The 13861-nt window shown below is 48.2% G+C and overlaps 1 protein-coding gene across 5 annotated transcripts in view; it reads left to right on the top strand.

The window, feature by feature from the left end:
- Positions 1-13861, top strand: part of LOC138299241 (uncharacterized) — a 195082-nt gene that overhangs the window by 111585 nt on the left and 69636 nt on the right. For all 5 annotated transcript variants that reach the window (XM_069237371.1, XM_069237372.1, XM_069237368.1 and 2 more), the window contains one exon: positions 12828-13052. In XM_069237371.1, the coding sequence (XP_069093472.1) occupies positions 12828-13052 (225 nt within the window). The remainder of the gene's footprint in view (positions 1-12827; positions 13053-13861) is intronic.

Genomic DNA, 13861 nt, shown 5'->3' with positions numbered 1-13861 from the left:
AACAGCCGCCTGAAACTTAACTCCGACAAGACGGAAGTCCTCATCCTCGGGCGCACCCCCTCGGCCTGGAACGACTCTTGGTGGCCCACAGCCCTGGGCCTCCCACCCGCCCCAGCCAGCCACGCACGAAACCTCGGCTTCATCCTCGACTCCGCTCTCACCATGTCCAAACAGGTCAACGCAGTCTCCTCTTCCTGTTTCAACACCCTCCGCATGCTCCGCAGGATCTTTAAGTGGATTCCAACAGGAACCAGAAAGACGGTGACCCAAGCCCTCGTCAGTAGCAGACTCGACTACGGCAACGCACTCTACACAGGCATCCCAACAAAAGACATCAAACGACTCCAACGCATCCGCCCGCCTGATCCTCGACATTCCCCGCCGATGTCACATCTCCCCCCACCTGAAGGACCTCCACTGGCTCCCCGTGGACAAGAGGATCACCTTTAAACTCCTCACCCACGCACACAAGGCACTACACGACACCGGACCCACCTACCTGAACACCAGACTCAACTTCTACGTTCCCTCACGTCAACTACGCTCTGCCAACCTTGCCCTCGCCATCGTCCCCCGAATCCAGCGCAAGACCTCTGGCGGCAGATCCTTCTCCTACCTCGCCGCCAAGACCTGGAACTCACTCCCGACCCCACTACGCCAGACCCAGGACCTCCTCACCTTCAGGAGACTCCTCAAGACATGGCTCTTCGAACGATAGCAGCTACCCACCGACCCTTCCCCCCCCCCCCCCTTAGCGCCTCGAAACCCTAACGGGTACATAGCGCGCTTTATAAATTTATTGATTGATTGATTGATTGCGTCCTCTGGGCAGACCAGGGGGGTTTTGTAGAGCACCGGGGGGGACACGAGAAGGCACACAAAGTACACCCTCAGGGGCGGCCGGGTGCAGTGAGCAAAGCAGGCGTCTGGATTTGTATAGGTTTAAATGGAGGGATCCGGGGGTCACTCTAGCGGTGCAGGCAGGCACAGAGGGGGCTTCTCGGGACAGCCATCACCTGGGCAAGGCAGAGGGTCGCCGGCGGGTCACTCCTGCGTCGAAGTTCGGTTCCTTCAGGTCCTGGGGGCTGCGGGTGCAGTGTTGGTTCCAGGCGTCGGGTCCCTTGTTACAGGCAGTCGCGGTCAGAGGGAGCCTCTGGATTCCCTCTGCAGGCGTTGCTGTGGGGGCTCAGGGAGGTCGTCTCTGGTTACTCTGGTTACTCACGGGCTCGCAATCGCCAGGGAGTCCTCCCTGAGGTGTTTTTTTTTCTGCAGGTCGAGCCGGGGGTGTCGGGTGCAGAGTGTAGAGTCTCATGCTTCCGGCGGGAAACGTGAAGTCCTTGGAAGTTGCTTCTTTGTTGCAAATAAGTGGCTAGTTTTCAACAGTTGTCGTCTTCCTCCTTCTCTGCAGGCTTGTAGGTCAGCAGTCCTTCTTCTTTCTTCAGGTTGCAGCAATCTGATTTCCTGGGATCTGGGGAGACCCTAAATATGGAATTTAGGCGTGTGTTTAGGTTTGGGAGGGCAGTAGCCAATGGCTACTGTCCTTGAGGGTGGTTACACCCTCTTTGTGCCTCCTCCCTGTGGGGAGGGGGGCACATCCCTAATCGTATTGGGGGAATCCTCCAAACTCAAGATGGAGGATTTCTCAAGGCAGGGGTCACCTCAGCTCAGGACACCTTAGGGGTTTTCCTGACTGGTGGGTGACTCCTCCTTGTTTATCTCATTATCTCCTCCAGCCTTGCCACCAAAAGTGGGGGCAGTGGCCGGAGGGGCGGGCATCTCCACTAGCTGGGATGCCCTGGGGCGCTGTAACAAAAGGGGTGAGCCTTTGAGGCTCATCGCCAGGTGTTACAGTTCCTGCAGGGGGAGGTGAGAAGCACCTCCACCCAGTACAGGCTTTTTTCCTGGCCACAGAGTGACGAAGGCACTCTCCCCATGTGGCCAACAACATGTCTGGTGTGTGGCAGGCTGGCAGAAACTGGTCAGCCTACACTAGAAGTCGGGTAGGTGTTCGGGGGGCATCTCTAAGATGCCCTCTGGGTGTATGTTACAATAAATTGCACATTGGTATCAGTGTGCATTTATTGTGCAAACTTCCCAGTTTTCAGTGTAGCCATTATGTAACTGTGGCGATCGTGTTTGACAAACTCCCAGACCATATACTCTTATGGCTACCCTGACCTTACAATGTCTAAGGTTTTGCTTAGATGCGGTAGGGGCATAACGCTCATGCACATATGCCCTCACCTGTGGTATAGTGCACCCTGCCTTAGGGCTGTAAGGCCTGCTAGAGGGGTGACTTTCCTATGCCACAGGCAGTGTAAGGTTGACATGGCACTCTGAGGGTAGTGCCATGTCGACTTAGTAATTTTCTCCCCACCAGCACACACAAGCTGTGAGGCAGTGGGCATGTGCTGAGTGAGGGGTCTCCAGGGTGTTATAAGACATCCTACAGCCCTTAGAGACCTTCCTTGGCATCATGGCCCTTGGTTCCAGGGGTACCAGTTACAAGGGACTTACCTGAGTACCAGGGTTGTGAAATTTTGTGAAGACAAAGGTACAGTTTAGGGAAAGAACCCTGGTGCTGGGGCCTGGTTAGCAGGGTCCCAGCACACTTTCAAATCATAACTTCGCATCAGCAAAGGCAAAGTTAGGGGGTAACCATGCCAAGGAGGCATTTCCTTACACCCCTTCCCCCCCCCACCAAACGAAAGAGGATGAGACTAACCTTTCCCAAGAGAGTCTTCATTTTCTGAGTGGAAGAACCTGGAAAGGCCATCTGCATTGGCATGGACAGTCCTAGGTCTGTGTTCCACTATAAAGCCAATTCCCTGTAGGGATATGGACCACCTCAACAGTTTAGGGTTTTCTCCTTTCATTTGCATGAGCCATCTGAGAGGTCTGTGGACAGTTTGAACTATGAAGTGAGTACCGAAAAGGTATGGTCTTAACTTCTTCAGGGACCAGACCACAGCAAAGGCCTCCCTCTCAATGGCACTCCAAGGCGGCTTCCTTGGGAGTAAACTCCTGCTAATGAAAGCAACAGGCTGGTCAATGCCATCATCATTTGTTTGGGACAGGACCGCTCCTATCCCATGTTCAGAGGCATCTGTCTGCACTATGAACTGCTTAGAGTAATCTGGAGCTTTCAAAACTGGTGCTGTGCACATTGCTTGCTTCAGGGTGTCAAAGGCCTTTTAACAGTCCACAGTCCAGTTAACTTTCTTGGGCATTTTCTTGGAGGTAAGTTCTGTGAGGGGGGGTCACTATTGATCCATAATCCTTCACAAACCTCCTATAGTAACCAGTCAAGCCAAGGAATGCCCTGACTTGAGTCTGGGTTTTTGGAGCTACCCAGTCCAGAATAGTCTGGATCTTGGGCTGGAGTGGCTGAACCTGGCCTCCACCTACACAGTGTCCCACGTAAACCACAGTACCCTGCCCTATCTGACATTTAGATGCCTTGATAGAGAGGCCTGCTGCTTGCAGGGCCTGCAAAACCTTCTTCAGATGGACCAGGTGATCCTGCCAGCTGGAGCTAAAGACAGCAATATCATCAAGATAAGCTGCACTAAAGGACTCCAAGCCAGCAAGGACTTGATTCACCAACCTTTGGAAGGTGGCAGGGGCATTCTTTAAACCAAAGGGCATCACAGTAAACTGATAGTGCCCATCAGGTGTAGAGAATGCTGTTTTCTCTTTTGCTCCTGGTGCCATTCTTATTTGCGAGTACCCTGCTGTCAAGTCAAAGGTACTCAAGTATTGGGCAGCGCCCAATTTATCAATCAGCTCATCTGCCCTTGGAATGGGGTGAACATCTGTCTTGGTGATAGAATTAAGCCCTCTGTAGTCCACACAGAACCTCATCTCTCTCTTGCCATCTTTTGTGTGAGGTTTGGGGACCAAGACCACTGGGCTAGTCCAGGGACTGTCAGAGTGCTCAATCACTCCCAACTCCAGCATCTTGTGGACCTCCACTTTGATGCTTTCCTTAACTTGGTCAGGCTGTCTGAATATTTTGTTTTTGACAGGCATGCTGTCTCCTGTTTCAACATCATGGGTACACAGGTGTGTCTGACCAGGGGTTCGGGAAAAGAGCTCAGCAAACTGCTGGAGGACTTGCCTGCAGTCAGCTTGCTGTTGGCCAGAGAGGGTGTCTGAACAGATCACTCCATCTACTGTGCCATCTTTAGGGTCAGTGGAGAGAAGATCAGGGAGAGGTTCACTCTCTGCTTCCTGGTCAACATCTGTAACCATTAACATGTTTACATGTGCCCTGTCATGGAAGAGTTTTAGGCGGTTAACATGGATCACCCTTTTGGGGGTACTGCTAGTGCCTAGGTCTACCAGCTAGGTGACCTGACTCTTTTTCTCTAGCACTGGGTAAGGGCCACTCCATTTGTCCTGAAGTGCCATGGGAGCCACAGACTCCAGAACCCAGACCTTCTACCCTGGCTGAAACTCAACCATGGCATCCTTTTGGTCATACCACATCTTCTGAAGTTGTTGGCTGGCCTCAAGTTTTTTACTTGCCTTTTCCATGTACTCTCCCACCCTTGAACGTAGGCCTAGTACATAGTCCACTATATCTTGCTTAGGCTGATGGAGAGGACTCTCCCAGCCTTCTTTCACAAGAGCTAGTGGTCCCCTAACAGGATGGCCAAATAGAAGTTCAAAGGGGGAAAACCCTGCTCCCTTCTGAGGCACCTCTCTGTAGGCGAAAAAACAGGGATGGCACGAGGACATCCCATCTCCTTTTGAGTTTTTCAGGGAGCCCTATGATCATGCCCTTTCATTGTCTTGTTAAATCTCTCAACAAGACCATTGGTTTGTGGATGGTATGGTGTGGTGAATTTGTACGTCACTCCACACTCATTCCACATATGTTTCAGGTAAGCTGACATGAAGTTGGTACCTCTTTCAGAAACCACCTCCTTAGGAAATCCCACTCTGATGATAATACCAATGAGTGCTTTGGCTACTGCAGGGGCAGTAGTGGACCTAAGGGGAATTGCCTCAGGGTACCTAGTAGCATGATCCACTACTAGGCTATACTGATTCCCTGATACTTTGGGAGGTTCAAGTGGACCCACTATATCCATTCCCACCCTTTCAAAGGGGACCCCCACCACTGGAAGTGGAATGAGGGGGGCCTTTGGATGGCCACCTGTCTTACCACTGGCTTGACAGGTGGCATAGGAGGCACAAACTCCTTTACTTTCTGGGACATATTGGGCCAATAGAAATGGTTGACTAACCTCTCCCATGTCTTGGTTTGTCCCAAATGCCCAGCAAGGGGAAAGTCATGGGCTAAGGTCAGAATGAACTCCCTAAACTCCTGAGGCACTACCACTCTCCTAGTGGCACCAGGTTTGGGATCTCTTGCCTCAGTGTAAATGAGTCCATCTTCCCAATAGACCCTGTGTGTTCCACTGACATTTCCTTGTTCTTGTTTAGCAGCTTGCAACCTTAGGCCTTCAAGAGAGGGACAAGTTTCTTGCCCCTTGCACAGCTGTTCCCTTGAGGGTCCCCCTAGGCCCAAGAGCTAAACCTGATAAGGTTCCAACTCCATAGGCTCAGTTCCCTCAGGGGATAGAACTTCTTCCTGAGAAGAGAGGTTCTATTTTTTTTTCTGTGCTGAAGCTGGTTCCCCGGTCTCCTTTCCTTTTCTCTTGAAGGGTTGGGCCATTATTCCAGACTCAACACCTCTTTTTTCACCCTGAACTCTGCACTGTGCCCTAGTCTTGACACACACCAGTTCAGGGATACCCAGGATGGCTGCATGGGTTTTGAGTTCTACCTCAGCCCATGCTGAGGACTCCAGATCATTTCCAAGCAGACATTCGACTGGTGTAGCAGAAGAGACTACCACCTGTTTCAGGCAAATGACCCCTCCCCATTCTAAAGTTACCATAGCCATGGGATGTACTTTAGTCTGATTTGTCAGCATTGGTGACTGGATACGTTTTTCCAGTCAGGTATTGTCCTGGGGAAACCAGTTTGTTTGTTACCATAGTGACACTGGCACCTGTATCCCTCAGTGCCTCTACTCTAGTCCCATTAATAAAGAGTTGCTGCCTGTATTTTTGCATGTTCGGCAGCTAGTGTGGCTAAGTCCACCCCACCCTCAGAGACTAATGTAGCTTCAGTGTGGACCCTGATTTGCTCTGGGCACACTGTTGATCCCACCTGGAGACTGGCTATTCCAGTGCTAACTGGAGTAGTAGTAGAAGTGGAACCTTTCTTGGAACAGGCATTGGGGGTTATTCTAACTTTGGAGGAGTGTTAATCCGTCCCAAAAGTGACGGTAAAGTGACGGATATACCACCAGCCGTATTACGAGTTCCATAGGATATAATGGACTCGTAATACGGCTGGTGGTAAATCCGTCACTTTTCCGTCACTTTTGGGACGGATTAACACCTCCTCCAAAGTTAGAATAACCCCCATTGTCTCCAGTTTGGTGTCCATGCTGACTACAGCTGTGTACCAGGCCTTTTTGGGATCAAAGTTTTTACCCTTGTACCCAAATGTGGATTGTGAAGAGGCTTTGGACCCTCCCTCCTGTGCAGGTTTTTGGGACTCTGTAGAAGACTCTACTTTTTCCCTTGGATGTCTCAACACTCTTCCCCTGGGAGGCTTTGTGACCCCTTTGTTTTGGTCACCCCCTGTGGAAGTCTTGGTCACCCTTGTCTTGGCCCAGTGGTCTGCCTTCTTTCCCAATTCTTGGGGAGAAATTGGACCTAGGTCTACCAGATGCTGATGAAGCTTATCATTGAAACAATTACTTAAAAGGTGTTCCTTCATAAACAAATTATACAGCCCTTCATAATCATTTACACCACTGCCATTAATCCAACCATCTAGTGTTTTGACTGAGAAGGCAACAAAATCAACCCAGGTCTGGCTTGTGGATTTTTGAGCCCCCCTGAACCTAATCCTGTTCTCCTCAGTTGAGAATCCAAAGCCCTCAATCAGGGTAGCCTTCATGAGGTCATAGGATTCTGCATCCTTTCCAGAGAGAGTGAGGAGTCTATCCCTACACTTTCCAGTGAACATTTCCCAAAGGGGAGCACCCCAGTGAGATCTGTTTACTTTTCTGGTTGCACAAGCCCTCTCAAAAGCTGTGATCCATTTGGTGATGTCATCACCCTCTTCATATTTTGTTACAATCCCTTTGGGGATTTTTAGCATGTCAGTATTCTCTCTGACCCTATTTAAGTTGCTGCCACCATTGATGGGAGCTAATCCATCTCTTGTCTTTCCGTCTCTATGGCTAGGAGCTGTCTCTCCAAAGCCAATCTTTTGGCCATCCTGGCTAACAGGAGGTCATCTTCATTGAGGCTGCCCTCAATGCTTCCAGAGTTACTAGACTCCCCTGTGGGAGAACCAGCATCTCTGACTATCACTTGTGGAGTCAGGGTTTGAGGGACCCTGGTCTCCCTAACTAGGACAGCAGGGAGGGAATTATCTTCCAGGTCACTAGTTTCCCCCTCTGTAAGGTCATCTTCAGAGGGGTGGTCTCTTGCAAACTCTACCAAAAGCTCCTGGAGCTGTACTTTGGTAGGGTTTGATCCTGTTTTTATATTTATTTATCTTACAGAGAGTCCTTAACTCTGACATCCTTATATGCAGGTAAGGGGTGAGGTTGAGTTCCACCACAATCTCTTCTGTGCTAGACATTATTTTTCTAAAAGTTGAGATACTTTTTAAGAATCGAAAACTATCTCTAGAACTTAATCCAAACGTTTACAAAACTTTTAAACTCTAAAAGAAATGCTAACTTGGACTTACACAAGGCCCTAGCAGGACTTTTACAAATTTAGAAAAATAGCTCAAATTCCAAAATCAGTTTCTAATGACAATTTTTGGAATTTAGTTGTGTGATCAGGTATTGGCTGAGTAGTCCAGCAAATGCAAAGTCTTAGACCCCACCGCTGATCCACCAGTGTAGGAAGTTGGCTCTGTATAGACTATTTCAAAGTAAGGAATAGTGTGCACAGAGTCCAAGGGTTCCCCTTAGAGGTAAGATAGTGGCAAAAGTAGATAATTCTAAGGCTCTATTTTGTGGTAGTGTGGTCGAGCAGTAGGCTTATTAGAGGGTAGTGTTAAGCATTTGTTGTACAGACACCGGCAATAAATGAGGAACACACACTCAAAGACTAACTCCAGGCCAATAGGTTTTTATATTGGAAAATATATTTTCTTAGTTTATTTTAAGAACCACAGGTTCAGGATTTACAGTTAATACTTTAAATGCAAGGTACTTCACTTAGATACTTTAGGAACTTTGAATGAAAACAATATCATGTACAGTCTTTGTAAAAATTTCAATAATCTATTTTCGAAGTGGACACAGTGAAAAAATCAACAGTTCCTGGGGCAGGTAAGTAAAGATTAGATTAGGAGGTAAGTAAAACACTTACAAGTCTCAGTCCTGGGGCATAGGCAGCTCACCGTTGGGGGTTCAAGACTACCCCAAAGTTACAACACCGGTAGCTCAGGGCCGGTCAGGTGCAGAGGTCAAAGAGGTGCCCAAAACACATAGGCGCCTATGGAGAACAGGGGTGCTCCAGGTCCAGTCTGCCAGCAGGTAAGTACCTGCGTCCTCGGGGGGCAGACCAGGGGGGTTTTGTAGAGCACCGGGGAGGACACGAGAAGGCACACAAAGTACACCCTCAGCGGCTCAGGGGCGGCCGGGTGCAGTGAGCAAAGCAGGCGTCTGGTTTTGTATAGGTTTCAATGGAGGGATCCGGGGGTCACTCTAGCGGTGCAGGCAGGCAGGCACAGAGGTGGCTTCTCAGGACAGCCACCACCTGGGCAAGGCAGAGTGTCGCCTGGAGGTCACTCCTGCGTCGAAGTTCGGTTCCTTTAGGTCCTGGGGGCTGCGGGTGCAGTGTTGGTTCCAGGCGCCGGGTCCCTTGTTACAGGCAGTCGCGGTCAGGGGGAGCCTATGGATTCCCTCTGAAAGCATCGCTGTGGGGGCTCAGGTCGTTTCTGGTTACTTACGGGCTTGCAGTCGCCAGGGAGTCCTCCCTGAGGTGTTGGTTTTCTGCAGGTCGAGCCCAGGGGGGTTGGTTGCAGAGTGTAGAGTCTCACGGTTCTGGCGGGAAACGTGAAGTCCTTGGAAGTTGCTTCTTTGTTGCAAAGAAGTAGCTGGTTTTGAACAGGTCCGCTGTTCACAGGAGTTTCTTGGTCCTGTAGTTCAGGGCAGTCCTCTGAGGCTTCAGAGGTCGCTGGTCCCTGTCGGATGTGTTGCTGGAGCAGGTTTTCGAAGTTGTAGACAGGCTGGTAGGGCTGGGGCCAAATCAGTTGTCGTCTTCCTCCTTCTCTGTAGGCTTGTAGGTCAGCAGTCCTTCTTCTTTCTTCAGGTTGCAGGAATCTGATTTCCTGGGATCTGGGGAGCCCCTAAATACTGAATTTAGGGGGGTGTTTAGGTCTAGGAGGGCAGTAGCTAATGGCTACTGTCCTTGAGGGTGGCTACACCCTCTTTGTGCCTCCTCCCTGTGGGGAGGGGGGCACATCCCTAATCGTATTGGGGGAATCCTCCAAACTCAAGATGGAGGGTTTCTCAAGGCAGGGGTCACCTCAGCTCAGGACACCTTAGGGGCAGTACTGACTGGTGGGTGACTCCTCCTTGTTTTTCTCATTTTCTCTTCCAGCCTTGCTGCCAAAAGTGGGGCCAGTGGCCGGAGGGGTGCACATCTCCACTAGCTGGGATGCCCTGGGGCACTGTAACAAAAGGGGTGACCCTTTGAGGCCCACCGCCAGGTGTTACAGTTCCTGCAGGGGGAGGTGAGAAGCACCTCCACCCAGTACAGGCTTTGTTCCTGGCCACAGAGTGACAAAGGCACTCTCCCCATGTGGCCAGCAACATGTCTGGTGTGCAGCAGGCTGGCAAAAACTGGTCAGCCTACACTGAAAGTCGGGTAGGTATTCAGGGGTCATCTCTGGGTGTATGTTACAATAAATTGCACACTGACATCCGTGTGCATTTATTGTGCTGAGAAGTTTGATACCAAACTTCCCAGTTTTCAGTGTAGCCATTATGGAACTGTGGAGTTCGTGTTTGACAAACTCCCAAACCATATACTCTTATGGCTACTCTGCACTTACAATGTCTAAGGTTTTGCATAGACACTGTAGGGGCATAGTGCTCATGCACATATGGCCACACCTGTGGTATAATGCACCCTGCCTTAGTGCTATAAGGCCTGCTAGAGGGGTGACTTACCTGTGCCACAGGCAGTGTGAGGTTGGCATGGCACTCTGAGGGGAGTGCCATGTCGACTTAGTCATTTTCTCTCCACCAGCACACACAAGCTGTGAGGCAATGTGCATGTGCTGAGTGAGGGGTCCCCAGGGTGGCATAAGACATGCTGCAGCCCTTAGAGACCTTCCCTGGCTTCAGGGCCCTTGGTACCAGGGGTAACAGTTACAAGGGATTTACCTGAGTGCGAGGGTTGTGCCAATTGTGGAGAGAAAGGTACTGTTTAGGGAAAGAACACTGGTGCTGGGGCCTGGTTAGCAGGGTCTCAGCACACTTTCAAATCATAACTTAGCATCAGCAAACGCAAAAAGTTAGGGGGTAACCATGCCAAGGATGTATTTCCTTACAGGAACTATTTGAACTTTTTTCCAATCCTGCGGATCAGTTACATTAAGACTGTTTGCTGCCCTGGGCCAACCTGATGTGTTTTCTTTTTCTGAGCATTTATCAAGGAAAGACATTGTGTGGACCAAAAAGGTTTTCATTTCCCATAGAGAAGCAGACCGAGAAGGGGTGGCATATCACAAATGTCCAGTCAGGGGGCTATATGCTATAAAGACTACATCTTACGTGGAACCCTGTCTTACATTTGTGAATGATAGTAACCACAGATATCCGTTTGAAAGGCTCAATTTGTTGCATTGTTAGATGGCCATACCAAGGGAGTAGAATACGGTTAACAACTTACCATCTTGTGACTGCAACAGTGTCTCTCCTCCAGACAAGTGTCACCTCGTCATGTTCTATGGGTCCGATAATCTCCCCTGAAACATTTAATCAATCCTGCTTTCATGTTTTACAATTGTTATATGATTAATTGATATGTTTTTCTAATATTTTTTTAAAAAGAAGCTATTAAGTTAAGCCACAGGATGGGTGTTCCCTGAGGTACAACTTTGCTAATGAGACTTTTGTTTATTGTTTTGATTGTTTCTACTGTTTTTATTATGCATGAAGCTGAATGAAATGTTATGTTCCTTTATGGATTACTCTGAAATAAAGATACATGATTAAAAATAAGCCATTCTACAAGAGGACAGGCTTAAACAGCACCATATATAAGTACCATCTGTATAACTGAGATAGTTGCTTTCAGTACCTACATGTACCAAGGACTAATCTTTTGGTAAGAGATGCTTTTTTGGGGTCAGGCTCACACCCATCCTCATAACTAAATACCTAATGCATAGACAGTACATCTGTAACCAATTCTGCAACAAATGGAAATTTACTTGCCTATAATTCTGCTTTTGCAGCTTGATGTCTACCATAGATTTACAAAGGCTTAACTCCCAGAACGTAAGACTAATATGAAGAGAGCTGGTTTCTTGCAACAGAGTGACAAAAGGGGCCGAAGATATCAGTGAATGATTACTATTCTGGGGTTCTGAACTTCACCACACAACATCTAGGATATGCCTTTGAGTCCTCACCCACAGTTATTTTAAAACACATTTAGACTTTTCTCAATCTCAAAGGTATGAAGTATGTAAATCTACGTCAGATATTAATCTAGAAAACGAATGCTACCGGGAAGTTATTTTTCGCTGTTCGGAACAAACGTGAGAAGAACAGTTCTCTGTGCATCCACAGTGAGAGTGTCTGGAGGACAGCTTGCATCGTGTTTAATTGCAATGGCAAGAGTTGTCAACATGACTTGCTATATATGTTTACATACAAATAGTAACTTATTTCATACATTGCAGTGAATGGAAAAATGCGAATTTTGTAGGAAACAGACACATTTTGTGATCAGTCACAGGCTGACATTTATTTGAAGTAATTCCTATTTAAAGGCTGCATAAAAATTCTGAGAGTCTAGGACAGCTGTATTATGATATTCCACTTCCGGCCACCTAGCCACAGGCGCTTGTAGCCCAGCCAGGCCATTACCGAATAAACCCTGGATAAATAGCTTTAGGCTGTTTTACCCACTGTTTCTCTTGCAAGTCAGTGCTCTATAAAATAGTTTTTAAAACCCCCGCTCCCGCACTAGATGGGAAGAATCCACCCGGACTCATCTAGAGATTCTGATGTGGAAAACCCGATGATGAAGCATGCCATTAAGTGTGGTATGAAGTCCTTGCTTTTCCCAGAACCACATTTCCGCAGACTTTGCAGGCAAATGTAAATTAATTCAGTTCCTCCTCACCTCAGTAGTGTAAAGACTGATTATTTCAGGACAGCATGGTATAAATTCAATACATCGGCATTCTCGAATAATAGATACGTGAACAGAAATGCAACATATGCTTATGCTAAAATATGAAAGTTCTTTGAAAGAAGGTGGAAGAAATGTAATTGACACCTCACAGGCATACAGGCATATTATCTGAGAACATAAGGAGAAGCAAAAACAGAGGAATCTCAATGCTGCAGATCATGACTGCCTTGTAGCTGCCATCAGCTTTGTTTTACCACTCCCCTGTCATACAACATAATGCTCAAGTTTTTGTCAGTGTTTTTTTGGGAGGGCAGTGGTGTACTAGAAAGAGTTTACCACCGCTTTCATCTAATGGAGCCAATCTTGTTTGTAATCTTTTGTTTTTCTGTCTCACAGGGCTAGATGAAGAAATTCTAAGTGTGCTCACTGATCCAATGTTTGCTAGCGGCCTGAGGGTGCTGAAGCTGATGGACATTCTCAGATATCAGCGAGGCATTGACCTGGATGACCTCAGTTGGGAGTTGGGTTACCAAGATGTCCTTGACCTGTTGCAGCAGGTTCCCAACGCCAAGCTTCGCAATCCCTCTAAAGGAGTGGACTGTGTCATCCAGTTCCAGCCAGGTGTGGTCCATGCACATGTCTGACAAGCCCATCCTTTCCCTCTTGTTTGTCCTCCTTTGCTCTTGTTCCAGCCTTCGCGCTCTTTTACGTTGTTCATTCACTTCCCCTTCAATTACCTTAAAAATTCCACTTTCTGTCCTGATGGCTCCTTCACTGTATTTCATTTCACACTGCCTTTGTCAAACTGTTCTATAGCTTCTCTCCTTTTGTAATCTCTTCTTTATTTCTTAACTTCTACTTTCTTTTAAATAAGTTGATCGTCCTATGTACCTATGTGCCTGTTTACCCATCACACATATGATGCATTTCCTTCTGTATCCCTAACCCCCTGCGGAGTGACCAGGTTCTGACACTGCAGCGCCAGTGCCTCCAGAGTGCTTAACTTACTCCTCCCCCATATGGTGCTCATCTGCACAAATTCCTAAAGCTCCTGTTCCTGTTGTGGTCCTTCTGACCGCTGCACCACTCTGGGTTGTGAGTTCCTTGTGGGTTCTTCATAGATGGTTTGTCTATCTGTATTGGGAACGGCGGTGGGTTGTAGGTGGGCTGGATACGGAGACGAGCAGAATTTAGGACCTCAGGGGGATTTAGTGCTGCATGTAGAGGATTGGGTAATGGGGGAGCTAGAGAAAGTTGTATTGTCTTCCGGCAGGCCTGCTACTAGGAACTAAGTGGGCATCAGTACTGCACAGGGGCTGTCAGCTTTTAGGAGCGCAAGAGAAACAAATATTATATAGATCAGTTCTGAATAATTGAGGAATAACTTTGACTGCCCTAAGGCAGGAGCTATTGCAAACTCAAGTGGAGCT

This window comes from Pleurodeles waltl, chromosome 6, assembly GCF_031143425.1.
Source record: "Pleurodeles waltl isolate 20211129_DDA chromosome 6, aPleWal1.hap1.20221129, whole genome shotgun sequence".
Taxonomy (NCBI): domain Eukaryota; kingdom Metazoa; phylum Chordata; class Amphibia; order Caudata; family Salamandridae; genus Pleurodeles; species Pleurodeles waltl.
Note: the sequence above shows the minus strand (reverse complement) of the source record. Positions and strands in the feature narration are given on the sequence as shown.